The sequence below is a fragment of the Triticum aestivum genome, chromosome 1B, assembly GCF_018294505.1.
Source record: "Triticum aestivum cultivar Chinese Spring chromosome 1B, IWGSC CS RefSeq v2.1, whole genome shotgun sequence".
In the NCBI taxonomy this organism is placed as follows: Eukaryota; Viridiplantae; Streptophyta; class Magnoliopsida; order Poales; family Poaceae; genus Triticum; species Triticum aestivum.
This window is the reverse complement of record NC_057795.1, coordinates 621,533,262-621,550,727: the sequence shown is the minus strand read 5'-3', so window position 1 is coordinate 621,550,727 and position 17,466 is coordinate 621,533,262. Positions and strand designations below refer to the sequence as shown.

General features: G+C 43.0%; 3 protein-coding genes across 3 annotated transcripts; 1 reads left to right on the top strand and 2 right to left on the bottom strand.

Moving 5' to 3' along the window:
* Positions 1 to 3,709: 3,709 nt before the first annotated feature.
* Positions 3,710 to 4,577, bottom strand: LOC123143027 (MAPK kinase substrate protein At1g80180). Its single transcript, XM_044561790.1, has one exon. It carries the CDS (start codon positions 4,344 to 4,346, stop codon positions 4,017 to 4,019), a length of 330 nt encoding a protein of 109 aa, XP_044417725.1. The 5' UTR covers positions 4,347 to 4,577; the 3' UTR covers positions 3,710 to 4,016.
* A 428-nt stretch (positions 4,578 to 5,005) lies between these two features.
* LOC123143018 (lys-63-specific deubiquitinase BRCC36) lies at positions 5,006 to 10,159 on the bottom strand. Its single transcript, XM_044561779.1, has 10 exons — positions 9,895 to 10,159; positions 9,671 to 9,796; positions 9,469 to 9,556; positions 8,839 to 8,924; positions 8,546 to 8,737; positions 6,851 to 7,041; positions 6,009 to 6,167; positions 5,843 to 5,923; positions 5,687 to 5,741; positions 5,006 to 5,610 (listed from the first exon to the last, which is right to left on the bottom strand). Exons 1-10 carry the CDS (start codon positions 10,003 to 10,005, stop codon positions 5,419 to 5,421), a joined length of 1,281 nt encoding a protein of 426 aa, XP_044417714.1. The 5' UTR covers positions 10,006 to 10,159; the 3' UTR covers positions 5,006 to 5,418.
* Positions 10,160 to 12,004: 1,845 nt separating this feature from the next.
* LOC123143011 (proactivator polypeptide-like 1) lies at positions 12,005 to 16,995 on the top strand. The gene is made up of 6 exons (XM_044561767.1): positions 12,005 to 12,200; positions 13,018 to 13,101; positions 14,780 to 14,964; positions 15,077 to 15,274; positions 16,223 to 16,282; positions 16,369 to 16,995. The coding sequence occupies exons 2-6, from the start codon at positions 13,023 to 13,025 to the stop codon at positions 16,519 to 16,521; spliced, it is 675 nt and encodes a 224-aa protein (XP_044417702.1). The 5' UTR covers positions 12,005 to 12,200; positions 13,018 to 13,022; the 3' UTR covers positions 16,522 to 16,995.
* Positions 16,996 to 17,466: the final 471 nt, after the last annotated feature.

Here is a 17,466-nt window from a genome sequence, read left to right as displayed (position 1 = left end):
AAATGTCCAAACAAACCCCGAAAAATTGCAAAATTTAATACAACACTCATGTTGTTCTATGTTGACACTAGAAAAAATTTCAAACCAATAAGAGGCAGTGGATATCATTTTGTTCGCGAAGGTGGGATGTTCCCTATCGAAACCATCAGGCTTGTTGTGAGAAGTTCTGGTTTGTGAGAAGCTTATACCAAAACCTTCCCTAAATGGGACAAAGAAATTATCACAACATGTTGGTGCCGCTCCATGATAGCATATGCCAAGTTTCATGAATTTCAGACGAGTTTAAGATTTACTAGTATTTAAAAACCAGAAACCTCAATGTTTGCGGCCGAGTGACGGTGGCAGGGTGTTCGACATTCATTTCCATTTCTTGCATGGGACCTAAGCATGCAACCAAGGACACATATTTGAATTTTCAACCAATATATATGCATTAGAGCATGTGCATGTAGTTCAAATTTGAATTATGCACATAAATGCATCGAAAACTCAATTAATGCATAAAAATGTCCAAACAAACCCAAAAAATTGACACAACACTCGTGTTGTTTTATGTTGACACTAGAAAATTGTTGAAAGCAATAATAGGCAGCTGATATCATTTCGTCCCCAAAGGTGAGGCATTCCCTACCGAAACCATCAGGCTTGTTGTGAGAAGCTCTGGTTTGTGAGAAGCTTATACCCGAACCTGCCCCAAATGGGACTAAATATTTACTACGACATGTTGATGCCGCTCCATGATAGCATGCCAATTTTCATGAATTTCAGACGAGTTTTGGATTTACTAGAATTTGAAAACCAGGAATCTCAATATTTGCCGCGGTGAAGGTGGCAGGGTGTTTGACATTCATTCCCATTTCTTGCATGGGACCTAATCATGAAACCAAGGACACAGATTTGAATTTTTGACCAATTTATATGCATTAGAGCATGTGCATGTAGTTCAAATCTGAATTATGTACATAAATGCATTGGAAACTCAATTAATACATAAAAATGTCCAAACGAACCCCGAAAAATCCCAAAAATTGACACAACACTCCTGTTGTTCTATGTTGGCACTAGAAATTTTTTGAAAGCAATAAGAGGCAATGGATATCGTTTCGTCCCCAAAGGCGGGACGTTCCTTACGAAACAATCAGGTTTGTTGTGAGAACCTTTGGTTTCTGAGAAGCATATCCCCAAACCTGCCCCAAATGAGACAAAAAATTTACCACGACATGTTGATGCCGCTCCATGACAGCATGCCAAGTTTCATGAATTTTAGACGAGTTTTGGATTTACTAGAATTTAAAAATCAGGAACCTCAATGTTTGCGGCCGAGTGACGGTGGCAAGGTGTTTGACATTCATTCACATTTCTTGCATGGGACCTAAGCATGAAACTAAGGACATAAATTTGAATTTTCAACCAATTTATATGCATTAGAGGATGTGCATGTAGTTCAAATTTGAATTATGCACATAAATGCATTGAAAACTTAAATAATGCATAAAAATGTCAAGACAAACCCCGAAAAATCCCAAAGATTGACACAACACTCCTGTTGTTCTATGTTGACACAAGAAATTTTTTGAAAGCAATAAGAGGCAATGGATATCGTTTCGTCCCCAAAGGTGGGACGTTCCCTATCGAAACCATCAAGCTTGTTGTGAGAACCGCTGGATTGTGAGAAGCATATCCCCAAACCTGCCCCAAATGGGACAAAAAATTTACCATGACATGTTGATGCCGCTCCATGATAGCATGCCAAGTTTCATGAATTTCGGATGAGTTCCGGATTTACTAGAATTTAAAAATCAGGTATCTCAATGCTTGCGGCCAAGTGACGGTGGCAGGGTGTTTGACATTCATTCACATTTCTTGCATGAGACCTAAGCATGCAACCAAGGATAAAAGCTTCCTGAGTCTCTTTCCTTTTAGAAAAAATCGTCAAAAAGTTTCGTCACATTTGGACTCAGTTTGGTATGGATTTTCTGTAGAAACCAAAATCAAGAAGAAAACAACAACTGACATTGTGCACTAGATTAACATGTTAGCCCATAAAAATAATATAAAAATGTACCAAAACCATATAAGATTGATGTAATATAGCATGAATACTTTATAAATTATAGATACGTTGAAGACGTATCAGGGGTTTCCCAGCAAATCATATGCCTGTCGTCCGGTGTGCTGCAGCAATCTTGGCATGTGATGGATTGGGTGCCAGGTCAGCGTTTAAAACCCGTTCACTATAAGATAAAACCCAATGAACCTCTTTACTTTCAAAGTATCTCACCCAGCACGCTCGGTAGAGGTGTGAGTTTGTACTTGGGAGTCATGGGTTTGAATCTCATGCCATATTTTTTGTCTTTTTTTCACCATGATGGAATTATATGTGTTTTATTATTAGGTACACGGCAACTCTTCTAGAAAAAATAACATGACAATTTTATAAAAAAAAATATCTATGTCACATGGCATTTTAAACAGTTTTTTATTTTTTTCACAAGTCAAGTTTGTTTTTTTACATGGTATTTTATTATTAAGAGATGGTATTTTTATTATTAAAAATGTAATTTTTATTATTAAGAGATGGCATTTTAGGTTTAATGGCATGGTAGTTTTAATAATAAGAGGTTGGCAATTTTATTAATAATATGATGGCATGTTCATTGTTGAGAGTATGGCATTTTCTTATTAACAGGGTGTCATTTTTAATATTGAGAGGATGGCATTTTTGTTTTTCACCATGATGGAATTATATGTGTTTTGTGATTAGATAAATGGCAGCTTTGCTAGAAAAATGACATGGCAGTTTTATAAATTTTCAATCTACGTCACATGGATTTTTTTTATTTTTTTTGTGTTCACAAGTCAAGGTTCTTTTGTACGCGGAATTTTAATTATTAAGAGATGGCCTTTTCATTATTAAGAATGGCATTTTATCATTACGAGATGGCATTTTTTGTTTTAACAACGTAGTAGTTTTAATAATGAATTGAAATTTCAAAAGTCCATGGCACTCTTAGCTTAGTCGGGACAAAACTAGACCATGGCACCAACGGCGGAGCTATGTTGGGGCCGAGGGGGGCCGTCCCCCCTTTGTCATTTACGTCACCCCCCCCCCCCCCCCCAATGGTTTTGGTCTAGCTCCGCCACTGCATGGCACTCTCAGCCCAGCAGAAAATCACCAATGAATTGAAATTTCAAAAGTCGTGTTAATTTTGAAAATCTACCTCATTTCATTGAACTAATCAGGGTCAAGGGATACCCTGAGGATCATCTCTAGTTAACACGACTGCACAATTAAACATGCATGTCCGGGCTGGCAGTGACGAAATTTGTTGGATTGCTCGTCCCATATTTTCTGTGTCTCCTTGAAATATTCACCCCAGCGATAAGATTAAACCTTGTAATTCAGTTAGCAGCAGCAAACACGGATGTTCGCGTGTCAAAGAAAGCGGCAGATAAACGTGTGAGATGAGATGATTGGCCTTTTCCGCAACGCACAGCAAGAAAGAAAACGCTCATGATTCCAGATTCCAGGAACGGGCAGACTTGTCTCTGAACATAGCTGGTGGGGAGCTTGAGCAGTGCAGTTATATAGATCTGTGAAGCACTGAAGCCTACTGATCTAAAAAGAAAGAAAAAGAAAAACAATTGCGTAGGTTGCTGCTACACTGGAAGATACTAGAAAAGCACAGAACAGAATATACACAGCACGTTTTAAGTAACAAAAGTTGTACTGCCAGTAATCCTGCTGTCCTACAAATATCTGATCACGTAGCAAAATGGAAGACAACACTGTACAATCGAGTGATGATGAGACCCGGTCTCGCAAAAAGAGTGATCATCCATGGAGGCACACAGTTCTACGCTGCCCTCTATACATCCATCCTACTACAAATTAAAACCGTGCGCTTGCTCCATACACATGGGACGATCAGTATATAACAACACGAGAAAAGGGAAGAAACTACCGAAGTTTTTACATATGTACTGCGTACGGGCTGCAGGGACGTAGAGACGGATCAGCCACTGGCTCGCCTCACCTTTGGTCTTGCTGGTGAACCGGCGGCCGTTCGAGCCTTGGACTTGGCCGCCTTGCCGTCGTTGTTCTTCTTGGCCTTGCCGCCGCGGAAGAAGGCGCAGAAGCCGCAGACGGCGACGCGGGGCGAGGGCGGGTCGAGCGCGGGCGAGACGCGGCCGGCGGACGCCCTGTACCCGGCGTGGCCCGTGGAGCGGCTCCGCTCGACCCGCACGGGCTTGATCTCCCCGGAGAGGTGGCTGTCGTCGTCCCACACCATCCCCGACGACCCCGACCGCCGGAACGTGCCGCTGGACCGCTGCAGCCCCGCCATCGGTCGCCGCCCTTCCTTTCCCTGTGGCGCACGCGCGGCAGGAGAAGAGAAGCTGCGCCCGTCTACGCGTCGCGAGTGCCGAGCCCGGCCGTGGTGGTAAAACTTGGCGTGCGCGTACGCTGGGACGCCGACGCAATCAACGCGGGCAGGAAACGATCGGGAGGAAATTGATGGAGTAGGAGGGGAGGGAAACCGAAAGGGATGTGGACGTGGGTCTGACCCTGCTGAGAGCGGGAGGAAAACGGATATGGCCGCCGATTCATGCATGGCACGGTGATAATCTACTCTGGTCACCCGTCGCTGTCAGCCTGCGATCACTCATTCATATCCAAGCAGCAACCGGCGTCGGCTCGGGCGCGTGGTTTGGTCGTGTGACCGGGTCGATCGTTCGTGTACAGACGCGGGACTGCACATCACGCCTCCATCCAGCAACAGTGGGAGTGGTTGCATGGCCCTTGTCATGTTGCTTCCAAATATCTCACTTTCGTTACAAAAGCTCCAAAACAGTGCAGCAGTTAGAGCAGGACAAGTTGTCTTTTTCTTTTTCTTTTTGAACGTAAGAGCGGGACAAGTTGTCACCGGAGCTGCCGGACGGCCGGCGGGGCTCGTCCGAGTCCCATCGTCCTTGTACGGCTGTTGACATTGAGATCAGCGCAGGGTGAGAGCACCTAGGCAAGCGAGGCTTCCCTGAACATTTCGACAGCAGGATTGGTACAAGAGTTTTTTCCAACTAGAAAGCCTGCCCGAGACTCGTCAAGCCAGTGAGTACACATTACAAGCTCAGCGCAACCACTGCCCCGAGACTCATCGCGCCAGTGAGTACACATTACAAGCTCAGCGCAACCAGGCAAAAGGATTTGGCGCAAGGACAACAGAAAGCAAAAGGGAACCACTGTTGATTGGTTACTTCCACAGAAGGACGGCGGGACAGGCGCTAAAAGGAGATGGGTATGTACATTTGCATTGCGACTTCACCCCTCACGCTGAAGGACAGGTTTGGCGTTCCAGAAAGCATCAGGCAGGGCCAAGAATCGGACTATCCACCATGACAGAATGGCGAGCAAAGTCCGAGTCAAGGAGCCTTCCTCCGGCTGCTGCTGCTAGGGCTTATAGGGCCCCCTTGTCTGCCGGAAGGGTACTTGTCCTGGCCCCTTGGCGAAGTGATGCCACTGGTAGTCCCTCCGGGCATCGGACGGCGAGGAGAACCAGTTTTCGTGCTCTGCTCGGCCTCCAGTTGTTTATGCTCCTCCACTAGCATAGCCAACTGTTTACAATGAGCAAATAGCCATTAGCCCTGGAATGACCGAACAGCGCCATATAATGAAATCTAGTCCACTCACCCGAAGTTCGTTTTCTTTCACACGGTCCTGAAGCACAGTTATAGCTGGGGTCAAGCTAAGACAGCACAAGCACGACATGTTAGCAGACGATTAGACACTATGAGCAGTCACTGTGTTTGGATAAGCAGAAGAAGAAAAAGAAGATTTTGCTCTCACCAGTACTCCATCAGTTTGCATAGAGAAGCATTGTATGTGGAGGTGTGGTGCATAGATGTAAGTGGGTGCATCTTCCCATCACTGCACAAACAAACAAAACAAGCGCAACCTTTACGGTGAGACCAAGCATCCTGATATTACATTTTCATTAAGGAACTTGAATTACCAAATATTCTGAAGCATAGCTTGGTTATATGCTGATTGTTCCTCTTCAAAAAGGACACGTTGCATATCACAGTAAGAACTCAACGTAGTGTCCAGCTTTAGCAGATGCCTTGTAGGGAATACTTTAAGTGGCACCTCCTTCCTTTTATACTCTGCACCACTATCAGCAACAAACTGTAAATTAGAAACTAACATATCGTCATGTTAAAGCACAGCACCCTGCACTTGACAGGTCCGCGTGGCATGAAGAATGATGAAAGACAAGTCATAGGATGTTCATATCATGATGATTGTAACTGTAAATCACAACAAAGTTGTATAGGAAAAGATGCTTAGAACAACACTAAGGGACTCTTTCAATATGAGAATTCGATCCAAGTCCATTACGCTTAGTTCTAAATCCTAAAAAATCTCATCATCCTAAAGACAACAAAACCTGGTTGGTAACAGTTTAGGCATTAATAATGCTTTACTCATAAAAAAAGAACATTGCCAAAGTGATTAGATGGCATTGGAAAATTCAAAAGATAAGCCATATAGCTTTTTTTAATACTACTAAGGTATATAGCCATTAGTTTGTTGTAACATGGAACCCGAGAGTATGTGACTGTAGCACGATGAGAAAGATGTTAATATGCCATCATACTAGCTGATAGACAGACATTCCAGGAAGAACTCCTAGGTTCAGATGACATATCTTGTCCGAAAATATTTTGAACTGCTGAAAGAGTTCTCGAGGGCAAAAAGAGAGTAAAGGCTAACATACAGTGCTTAACATTTCTGAAAACTATATATACAGTTCCCTTAATAAAATAAAAGATTTTGTGCAGGAAATTCATATACCTTATGTCCATGGTTGACCGGTGCAAAGCCTCCTGTATGCTTGGGGACAGATCTGAACCATCTTGATCAACAGAGGGTCCAGCAATGTTATCAGGTTCGAAAGGAACAATAGCGTTTTCTATTGGTAGTCTTGCCGAATGATTTATATCCAAAGGAGAATACAGATCCATATCCTGAGATCTTCCCCAGACCTAAAAATATAAGTACATGCATAAATAATTTGATAATGTACTGGTAAGTACAAACCCACAGAATATGGCACTTTATCTATGGCTCCTAGCACAAGTTACCCCGGATTGGTACTTATAAGCTACACAAATTCAATGAAGCAGCATAAACCAAGCAACTTTTACATAAGCAATTAACAACAGAGACAAAGTATGCTCCCAACTGATAAATCAGGGGATGGTCTCGTCCAAACAAAATGTAGAAACAGTAAAGTGTGCTTCATTGTTCTGAATTTCTGATCTATCCGTCAGTTTGTTACCACGTTTACAAATACATTAGTATAGATATCTACTCTATCATTTGGTTGCAATATGTCTAGACCTGCACATTCAAGTCAGAAAGCATCAAACTGAAGCTTCTGAGCACAAACGTTGAGGAAATTATGGGGTTTTGCTGATCAAGAGTTGTCAGTTTTAACATCAGAACCTAAATACCATATCTATACAATTAAATAATTCATCAAGACAAAAGCTCCCTGAACATAATGTCTCTACTAGGTTGTTTCATATTCGCTCGCTTCCAAGACCAGCTACACATTAATTAACTGCTGCGACTTCAATGAAAAATTCTGAAATAATCCTGAAATTTCTTTATTACAAAATTGTTTCATATGACATGTTACTTACTGGTTCCCCTCCACCTATCCAGCATCATTTATATATACTAATACCCAATGAAATAGTTGTCATAGTTCAAACTTTCTATCTTTTCTCGCCCAAACACATTGTTAAATAGTTGACCCATTATTTCCGCTCATAAAAAGTGCTGCCAAAGACTGGGCCCAAAGTCTACAATACTCACAATGCACCATTGGTTACCCCCCCCCCCCCCGGCGCAGTAGTTTTAGCACAGTTAGATTGTGCTGAACATATTTTTTAAGGAAAAATAGACAATTGCGATCAGTTTATCCCACATTTCTGGAATACTCCGTTAGCCTACTTACTGTTCAACCATTTACTTGGGTTGGATGGTGGTGCATACCTTGACTTCTTTTTATGTCCATCATCATGGACTCTTGATGCAAAATCAAACGATGCTTCACATATATACTTGTCCACTTTTGAGGGTTAACATTTAGTGAACATGTAGTCAAGCTTTCCAGTCTAAGACAGTCACCTAGGCCATTAACATAAATAACAAATGGATTTGTTTTCCTGAATATCTTCTATAGTATGGCAGTATGCTCTTCTCTCCCGTGACCTCTACTCTAATCAAAAGACTAAAGGCTCAATTTATTCATTCTTTCTGAGTTGTCTTGATCCAAAAACGATAGCAACATAGTTCAAATGCTCTTTTTCTTACACTGGCTTGTGCAAAGTAGGCGCCAGATTTAAACATGCTCCATCCAGTAGGAAATAATAAAATGATAGAGTGATAATCAACAACCCTCACACCCTCACAGACAAAATGGTAAGACATCATGGAATTAAATGCTGTAACACCACAACATCCAGTATAGAAAAAAACCTTGCTTCCGTTTGAAGCTCTAGAATCTCCAGTGTCCTGTTCAATGCCCTCAATCAATGCTAATGAGTTTTCGGATGAACTCCAAGATGATTCAAGGTTAACGATTGGATTGGTAATAACAGGAACAATAGCACGCTGTGTGTTCTGTGTCCCATCAAGTGACTGGAAGGCAATCACTTGGATTTTCCCAACCTGTGGCAACATGAAAATACAATTCAGCGAGACGAAACCGTGCATAAGCGTCCCAGATAGGAAGCAACCTTAATGTGTACACAAAGTATAAGCCTTCCTACCTTTTGAGCATCTTCACTAAAACAGGAAAATATCAGCCCAACAAAGCCTGGATCTAGCAACTGAAACATAGCCTGGGTACGCACATCTGGAGAAAAAAAAGGCAAAGTTTAGCCTCACTGCAGATGGGCACCATCTCATAAGAGAGAGGCAGAGCATAAAAGCAGATGCACTAGCAAATTGTCTAGATTTATATTTTGCTGTCGTCAAATGGTTAGGAGCTAGTAATGGACCTTTGCATTCAGGGCAGTATAGGCTGGTGCTCTACCGGAAATTCCGGAACAAAGCTACATAGCTAAATATGGAACTCCCTAACCCAGATAGACAAAAGCATTGGTGATTAGCTACCACAGCGCACAATATATTGGCATCCATTTTCCAAAATGGGCAAGCGAACACTAATGGGGATAATTGAAGGGTTACATATTTAAAAATAGAATGGCTAGGACAAAACAAACTTGCCAGTAAATTCTCAAACTGCATAGACAAAAACTATGTATCATGTCACAGGTTTGTGACAAAACAATGCATACGGCAGGGTTGCCAGAACAGAAGGCACTTGAGCATAGTGAAACACAACCCTGGGCACGCAATAGACCGCCAATGCGAGGGAATTCGTGTGGCTTGCTTACCTACATGGGAAGGCAGGACAGTGATATGCGGGTGCGAGTGGTACCAGCCGATCACCCGGGTCGTCTTCCCGATGGTGGCCGTCATTACGTGCTAGCAGAGTTAAGGCCAACATCCCCAAAACCCTACTGTCAGCTCAATCCACACAGCAGCAAACACACCAGATACTGAGGAAACTAACTGGGGGAGGTCGGAAAAGGATATCTCGGCCTGCGCCGACGCGGCGGCGAGCAGCTCGGGGTTGACCTCGACGCGGTCCTTCTTCCGCTCGCACCTCATCTGCGGCGACGCGCCCCATATGAACGCCGTGGAGCCGCCCCTGCTGGAGGGCTGCGGGCAGGGGGAGAGGGGAATCAGCGCGATCTCAGACATTCGCGAGGGGAGGGGAGGGGAACGGGTAGGTGGGAGGGGAGGGGGGGGGGGCGAACCTCGACGTCGCCGAGGAGGAGGCCCATGACCTCCTCGGTCTCGGTGGTGAGCGCGTGGGAGAGGCAGGTGAGCCACACCTCCTCGCCGATCCTGACCTCCGTCAGCGACATCTGCGCCGGCCGGCCGCCGCCGATCGGCTGGGGTTTCGGGTCGGGCGCGGGGCGGGGCGGGGCGGAGGGCTCGGTGCCGGAGGACTGTGTTGTGTTGCGCCTCTTCTGGGCTCGCTGTGGCGTCGGTCGGAGTGGGCTCGGTCGATGACGGCTGCGTCGCTGGCTTGGCTTCTGATGCGTGCGCCGCTGACGGGTGGGCCCGGTGACGCGCTGTCCGGCACTAGACTATGGCGTGGGGTCGGCGGGTCGCTGCTCGTGTACGGCCGGCCGCGCCAGCGGACTCTGTGGATGGTGCTCGCCCGCAGATCTGAGCTCGGTCGGAGAGCGCGGTGTCAGGGCTTGGGTTGGGTTGGGTTGGGCTTCATGGTCTTTCTGGGCTGGACGGAAACGGCAGAAGAGAAATGGGCTATTGGATTCTCTCGAGAAAAATGTGCGAAAGGTAGGCTGAGCTCCACGGAGCCCTTCATTTTTTGCAGAATTTTTTTTTACTATTTCCACACGTCAAAAAGTCTGGAAAAACATATAAACATAAGCATATATTTGTAGTATATACATGTACAAAATTTCATGAAAGCACATATGTAATATGAAAAAAAGACAAATACATAGATTAAAAATTTAAAATAGGTTTTTTCTCTGTGTTCAAGATATTTGTCTTTTTTGTGTAGTCTGCGTAGCATTATACAATGAAACTTTACATGTACTTTAAAAACATGTATGTGTATTTTCAAAAAAGGATTGATATTTTTAAAACTTTTAAATATACGTTGAATTTCCTTTGAAACAAACTCCCTAGAGCTCGTCCTCTATAATGCATCTCCCCTGGAAAAAAGCTTGATGTAATGTCTTTTGGATTATTATCCACACGACAACTACAACAATTAATGCTTCACCTTGCCCACCCTCTAGCCATGAATTGTGAGAAGGCGTGACATAGGGTGTCAAAGCCAAGTCGCAACAAAGTGGACATCTCATAAAGCACGATCATGACTTCCGGGTAGTCAAGAGCAACATACCCTCCGCCATAGTGCCTAAAGGATTCGACTAGTGGACAGTAGGATTGGGATGGACCTGGGAAGAAGTCGACTAGGAGACGCGACGTTGGCATACATTATACCATGTAGGCTCATGCTCCTGCCAGCGTCCAACGCTACTCCAGTTGCACCTTGAAGACTCCATGAGCAACCTATACGAACACCTCGAAGGATAGCACGAAGTCATGATGTCACCGCAATCATATAGATTGTTTCACTAGTTGTATTTTAGAAAACTCACCGCACTATGTATAATCAATTGAGAAAAATAGAAGTACTTCAATCTCCATCGCCTCCATAACCATCGTAATTTGTTTTCATCACCATCATCTATATCAACGCGTCACTTTCTTCAGTGCGTCCAACACCGTCCATCTCTCATGCGGGAAGGAGTTGTTCTCATGCTTTCCCTCGAGTCCGTCATCACGCTAACACCGTTAAGAAAACCACCCTCCGTTATGGACGCCAACATTGCAGTGGGAGTGTTGTAGACCCCACCACGCAACCATCATGGGCGGGCGGCAAGGGAACCCCACTGCCGAAGCATCAAGGCCTTGTGTGACAGGCTCTGAGGTGGTGGGACTTTCGTGTGGTCCACCCACAATACTCAGATGTGTTGTAGCTAAGAGCGCAAAGGGTCCACCCGCAACCTCACATCGACGGCACATGCAATCTGTATGGAGCTAGTGGGGCTAAAATTAGGGAGAAAACGAAATACTTTAGATGTACATATTTGAACAATTTCATGAATTGTGTGAACATTTTATATGCGATGAACATTTTCTGGTAGAAATAATTTTGAAATAACAAACGGGACATATTTTTGTTAAAATGGGATGTTTTAACAATAGTACTTTTTATAAAATTTATTAAAAGCATAGAGTATAAACACTATTTTTTTAACCTTTTGGATTTAATAAAGCAAGGAAAATCAGAAAAAAAAAAACATAGATGGCCTAGTAATGGCCGCAACAAATCCAGCTAGTCAACGGCGTCGTGTTCTCGAAAAATCTTCTCCCTGCCTCTGCGTAGCTCTTCTCGCCCCCGCTTGTCTCCGCCGCGGGCGCGGCCGGCGCTCGGCCGTCCGCACACGACGCAACGCCCCGCCCCGCCCTCCGCTCCCACTGTTCGGTCGGCCCAAGATCCTCATCCGAACTTAAGGTAGACGCTAAGAATTTCACCCTGTTTAAGAGTAGATCCGATTCAGGGGTTGCGGTATCATGCCAGCTGCTAGTCTAACCCCACATCTTCAATTAGCACTTGTTTGCTTGTGTTTCCGATAGATGCGTGTGAAATTCGTGGAGAAAAGCCTGGTAGTTTTTTATGGCTCATAGCTGATTGATATATTTTGAAGGCAATAATAGCAGTTCAAGAAAATAGTAGTAATTGAATTGTTATTCCTTGTTCTTAATGTTTAGTCCAACTTGGGGAAGTACTTATATAGAAGAAAAAAATCTCAAAAGGATTTGAGGAGTTTGTCTGTCACCTTTGCTTACCAGTGGTTCTGCAGATTAACTTTACTGTCTGTCCACACCACTGGGTTGGGTTTGTTTATCTGCAATCTGAGTATGTATCTTCTAAGAAGAATGCAGAAAGGGGAACAGCTTGTGCCTCAGTGGTGGCGAACTAGCACATAAAGCTTATCTGGATTTTGGAGCATACAACCATATTCCGTTTATTTCATTTAGTGCTTTCCTTTTGAACTGTTAGAATGTTTTGGTTCAAGTTCTACACATGGGACTAGACGCATGTTTTTGTAAGGAACTAAAATGTATGCATGCGATACATACAAGAAGGAAGATGGAGCTGAGACCTTTTTTCAGATTTGTATATGAAGGGAAATTAATTATCTGTAGATTTACCTCAGTTAACCTTAAATGTTCTTTTAACAGTTAGCAAAATCTCGACGTTATTATGTATATACTTCTCTCTTTTGTAGTTGTTACATTTAATTGTTTGTCCATCTCTTTATTAACAGACAAAATGGGCTCAAGAGTTTTTGCTTTGTTCATCACTGGCGTTGTCCTTTTGGGCAGTAGAATCTTGGCCTTGGACCACACTGGTATGTGGCCGTTTAACCTCGATCTTGCATTCCTTCATCCAGTCGTAAGCAAGCAATACAAGATTTATTTTATAACTGCTGTTTTGTTTTCCTTAGTAGATTTTTCTTTCTATTATGGTAATATGAGATCATATACTGAAGGTACCACAAAAAATCGTGACTAGAAGTCCCGGATCGATATTTTCATAAAATAATGCACATGTTCATGCTAAGTTAGGCTTTGTTTGGGATGCAAGGATTATGTTATCCTCCATGGATATTCGATGTCCAGCCAGAAGTAGGAACTCAAATTATCACTATATTCATTTAGTTGCGAACTGGTCTGGACCCAAGTCTAGTGGAAGTACCTGTATCCTGCCAGGCTTGAAAATTAATTTGGAAACCATCCACTTCTCAGGAAGGAGAATGGAAGGTATAAGGTTTTATATATGTTTATTTGTCATGTGCACACATGTGGTCGTATTCGGCCATAGGCCCTCTGAATGTGAGGAGCAGGCCCGTCGACAAGGGAGGCCGAGGTGGGCGACCGCATAGGGCCCCCAAAAGTTTGGGGCCCCCAAATAACTGGGTACTACACACTTTGCCTAACCAGCCATAATCTAACAGCCAGCCGGCCGACTAAACGTACCCAACAGCCTGCTAAGCAAATCGTACCTCAGCCCATGAGTCGCGAGGCCTGCTTGGCTTCCGCCAATCGATCAGAGGCGGTCTGCTGCCTTCCGCCATCGCCCAGGACGCCGTCCGGCTGCTTTCAGCATTTTCCGCCGGTCACCCAAACCAGAGTCCGCTGCCTTCCGCCATCGGCGATTGCCCACGACCTGGCTGCCCTTAGGTATCGCCGTTTTCTATGTAATTTTATCCCTTTTCTTCATCACTAGTACCTGATTAAGTTTGATCTCTCTGACCTAGTTTAGGAGTAGCCGAGTAGGACGAGATTATTTGTTCTTGGGTTAGATATTGGTAACAAATTTATTTGTCCACGGTGCTAGGATAGGAGTAGGACGAAATTAAGTTTGTTCTTGATCGTTGTATACATATCGTTATATTTTAGATACATTAGTTCTTCTGTAATACGAACTTGTTGAAATTTTGAGCCCAATTTTGATTTTCGCCCCGGGGCCCCGAATTTCTAGAGACGGCCCTGGTGAGGAGCATCCCACTTATTCAAGTTGAATGAGGAGGGATCTCCATTCATAAACTAATCCATGCCTATTTTTTTCCCTGGCCCCTCTAATTTCTGTATATCCACTCATGGACTCACCAGCAGACAATTGCCACTGATTACTACTTCAAATACTTTTATATGTTCCAATCTTGTTAATTATGTCAGGATAAAGTCAGGCTCATAGCATGTTGATGATTACTGATAATCTTCTACACACCGGAGACCTACTTAACCGAGATCTTTGTGTCACTGGTTCTTACGGTTAGGGTGTAGATCGCATGACCTTGTTACATACTCCCTCTGTAAAGAAATATAAGAGCGTTTAGATTGCTAAAGTAGTGATCTAAACGCTCTTATATTTCTTTGCGGAGGGAATGCTATTGTTTTCAGAATTTTGTTTGTTTGCTTGTTGTCTATGTTTTCAAATATTTTTTGAATTTTGTTTTCAAATATTTGGATATTCATCCTTGTTTTAATCAGTTTTTATGCCTTATTTATTTGATTTTGTTGTAGTTGTTGAAAAGAGATTAAATGAGAACACGGTATCACTTACAACAAAGGGAAGTCCACAACTATGCCAACTTTGTGAGCAGTTTGCCACAGAAACCCTCTTCTATTTGAAGGAGAATGAGACCCGGATCGAAATTATAGATACTCTTCACCAAGCTTGTTTGAAATTTCATTCACTTAAGTTAGAGGTATTTTTTTTACTTAAAAATAAAATCAAATGCTCTCTTTCTTAAATAGTTGTACCTATGTTCTAAATCGAGCATTTCATATTTCAATATGCTCTTGATTTTTACATGGCAGTGTACAAAGTTGGTTGATTATTATGCAGCACTGTTCTTCGCACAAATTGATTCTCTAAGCCCTGAAGAATTTTGCGTATCAGCAAGTCTTTGTGAGGAAGTTACATACATTCGCCTCCCAGGACATGAACATGCTTGCACCCTTTGCCATGAGGTTGTTGATGAGATTCGTACTGGTCTTGAAGACCCTGAGATGGAGGTATTCTTTATACGATTTCTTCCTTCTGAATTATTATGTTCGTTCCTATGTCCTTCGCGGCTGATTTAAATTGTTATGCTCTGAAACTCCTTCGTTACATTTGGTGTATAAGTATACGTCGAAATCTAGTTCTCAAGAGCTTATTAGCCTTTTCTTTATCTTTCTTATGTTAGGAGAGGATATAGCAATGAATAACTTATCTCAACCCTTGTCATTCTTCTCTTCATTTCTCTGCTATTCACCATGTAGATACTGTAGTTTATCTCACTAGGATGGAGTTCTCTGCTCTATAGTATGAAAACTACTAGTCAGTCCATATTGAGATTGTTTGTACAAGCAGAAACCAGGGAAAGATTCATCGTTTATCTATAGTTGCCTGTCCTGTCGAACACCCCAAGTAGGTTGTTTGTCCAGGTTATCTTCAGTTTGGAATTCAGACATCAAGTAGAGCCAACAACCACCAATGTAATGCCGAAATGTTATGAACATGGTAGGGAGTGGCCAATTGCTTGTTATTCACTGATCAATTTCCTACGTGGCATATCATGGAAGATTAACTAGTGTAGTTGTAAGGAGTGGTGGGCTGGGTTGCGAGTAGGTGGTTATGGTTTCAAATGCTGACTTGCAACCTATCAGCTGAGAACTGTCAATGCTGGCAAGGCTGGTCTGGTACGGAACCGGTGATGGCAAGGGTGGTCCATGTCTGATTTCTAATCTAGTTGAGACTCGCGAACGTGAGTCTTGGTCGAGCTCTATGTTCGTGTTCCAATTCTCCCTGGTTTAAAAGTGTCCTATAAGCTGGGAACTGCCAGTACTGGATTAGGTGCATTTTTGGCTTTTATGCACCCAGATGCCTCTCTATCTACTTAATAGCTTTTGTGTGGTACTAGAAGTGAGTGACTAGCCAAAAGAGGAAACTTAAACCTGCCATTGATCTGGTCTTGACAGCTCAAGATAATCGAGATACTTCTGAAAGGATGCAACAACACAGAGAGCTTCGTACAGAAGGTAAGCATCTAAATATATCTTCTATTGAATTGTAGTGTATCGATTTTTAGTAGTATCATTCTTAATCGTACCATATTGTAATTCAGTGCAAGAAGATGATAATCCAAAATGCACCACTCATACTAGAAGATATCAAGAAGTTTCTCGAGAAGAGAGATTTCTGCGATTCTATCCGTGTCTGTGGAGGCAAAATTGCTCGCCCTCCAGGAGGAGGTCTGAGAGGCCTGTCTACTGTGTGAGCTCTTTCTTTTCCTGAACACGCATGACGATTGCGTGGCATTTAATGAAGAACACGGGGGCTATCTGACCTCACGCGGTGATGTTTAGAAGAAAGATTGGTGGTGTAAGTCTACGAACGAAAAGATCTTCCATAATGCTATTTCCGAGCAGTGTACTCCCTCCGTCCCAAAATTCTTGTCTTAGATTTGTCTAGATACGGATGTACCTAACACTAAAACGTGACTTGATACATCCGTATTTGGACAAATCTAAGACAAGAATTTTGAGACGGAGGGAGCATATATTATACAGCATTGGCATTGTACCTGTGGAGAAGTGTATATATTATCACAGTCATCAAATGAAATTTCTGTGATAGTTGTTGCTACATGATCGTTCATGGAACGTAAGCAAAATGTATGCTTAAAGTGTAGAGCATATACGCGTGTAAACAAATTATGAACTATGTGCAGTGGACTTTTATTTATGATGCAGATCTGGCCCTTTCTTTTGATGACTGTGATAGGGCACTTCCTATTGTGTCTTTCTTTTAGATTCTTTCTGTTGTGTTCTATTGCTAAAATGTTGATAGAATTAGGAAGTCAAATAGTGGTGGTTTAATGGCTATCAGCCTGGAGTTGCATGCTTCAGCCATGGTAGGTGAAACAGAACATAGTAGACCATATAAATCTGCTTGAAAAATACTCCCTCTGTCCCATAATTTATAATTTAAGAAGTGTCAAAAACGTTCACGGAGGGAGTAGATGAAGGACGATGAATGTTCTTTGTACATGGACGAAAGGAATTGCCTCAAGTGTCGGGCTCCACCAAAAGTTCATATGTTGGTAAATCTGAAGACGGTGAATTCATTCCTGCCGTCAGTGAACATATTCTCAAGATGTATAATAAGATTGGTACATCATCGCGAGCATGACTCGATTCGATGTGGCCGCTGCTGCATCCTT

What these genes read in the sequence shown, in the direction of transcription:
- LOC123143011 (XM_044561767.1), top strand. Translation starts at nt 13,023, where the DNA reads ATGGGCTCAAGAGTTTTTGCTTTGTTCATCACTGGCGTTGTCCTTTTG. An exon ending in TTGAAGACCCTGAGATGGAG is followed by an intron (nt 15,275 to 16,222) that starts GTATTCTTTATA and finishes TGGTCTTGACAG; the next exon opens with CTCAAGATAATCGAGATACT. An exon ending in CAGAGAGCTTCGTACAGAAG is followed by an intron (nt 16,283 to 16,368) that starts GTAAGCATCTAA and finishes ATTGTAATTCAG; the next exon opens with TGCAAGAAGATGATAATCCA.
- LOC123143018 (XM_044561779.1), bottom strand. Translation starts at nt 10,005, where the DNA reads ATGTCGCTGACGGAGGTCAGGATCGGCGAGGAGGTGTGGCTCACCTGC. An exon ending in GAGCTTCAAACGGAAGCAAG is followed by an intron (nt 7,042 to 8,545) that starts GTTTTTTTCTAT and finishes TTATATTTTTAG; the next exon opens with GTCTGGGGAAGATCTCAGGA. An exon ending in TGAAAGAAAACGAACTTCGG is followed by an intron (nt 5,611 to 5,686) that starts GTGAGTGGACTA and finishes CATTGTAAACAG; the next exon opens with TTGGCTATGCTAGTGGAGGA.
- LOC123143027 (XM_044561790.1), bottom strand. Translation starts at nt 4,346, where the DNA reads ATGGCGGGGCTGCAGCGGTCCAGCGGCACGTTCCGGCGGTCGGGGTCG.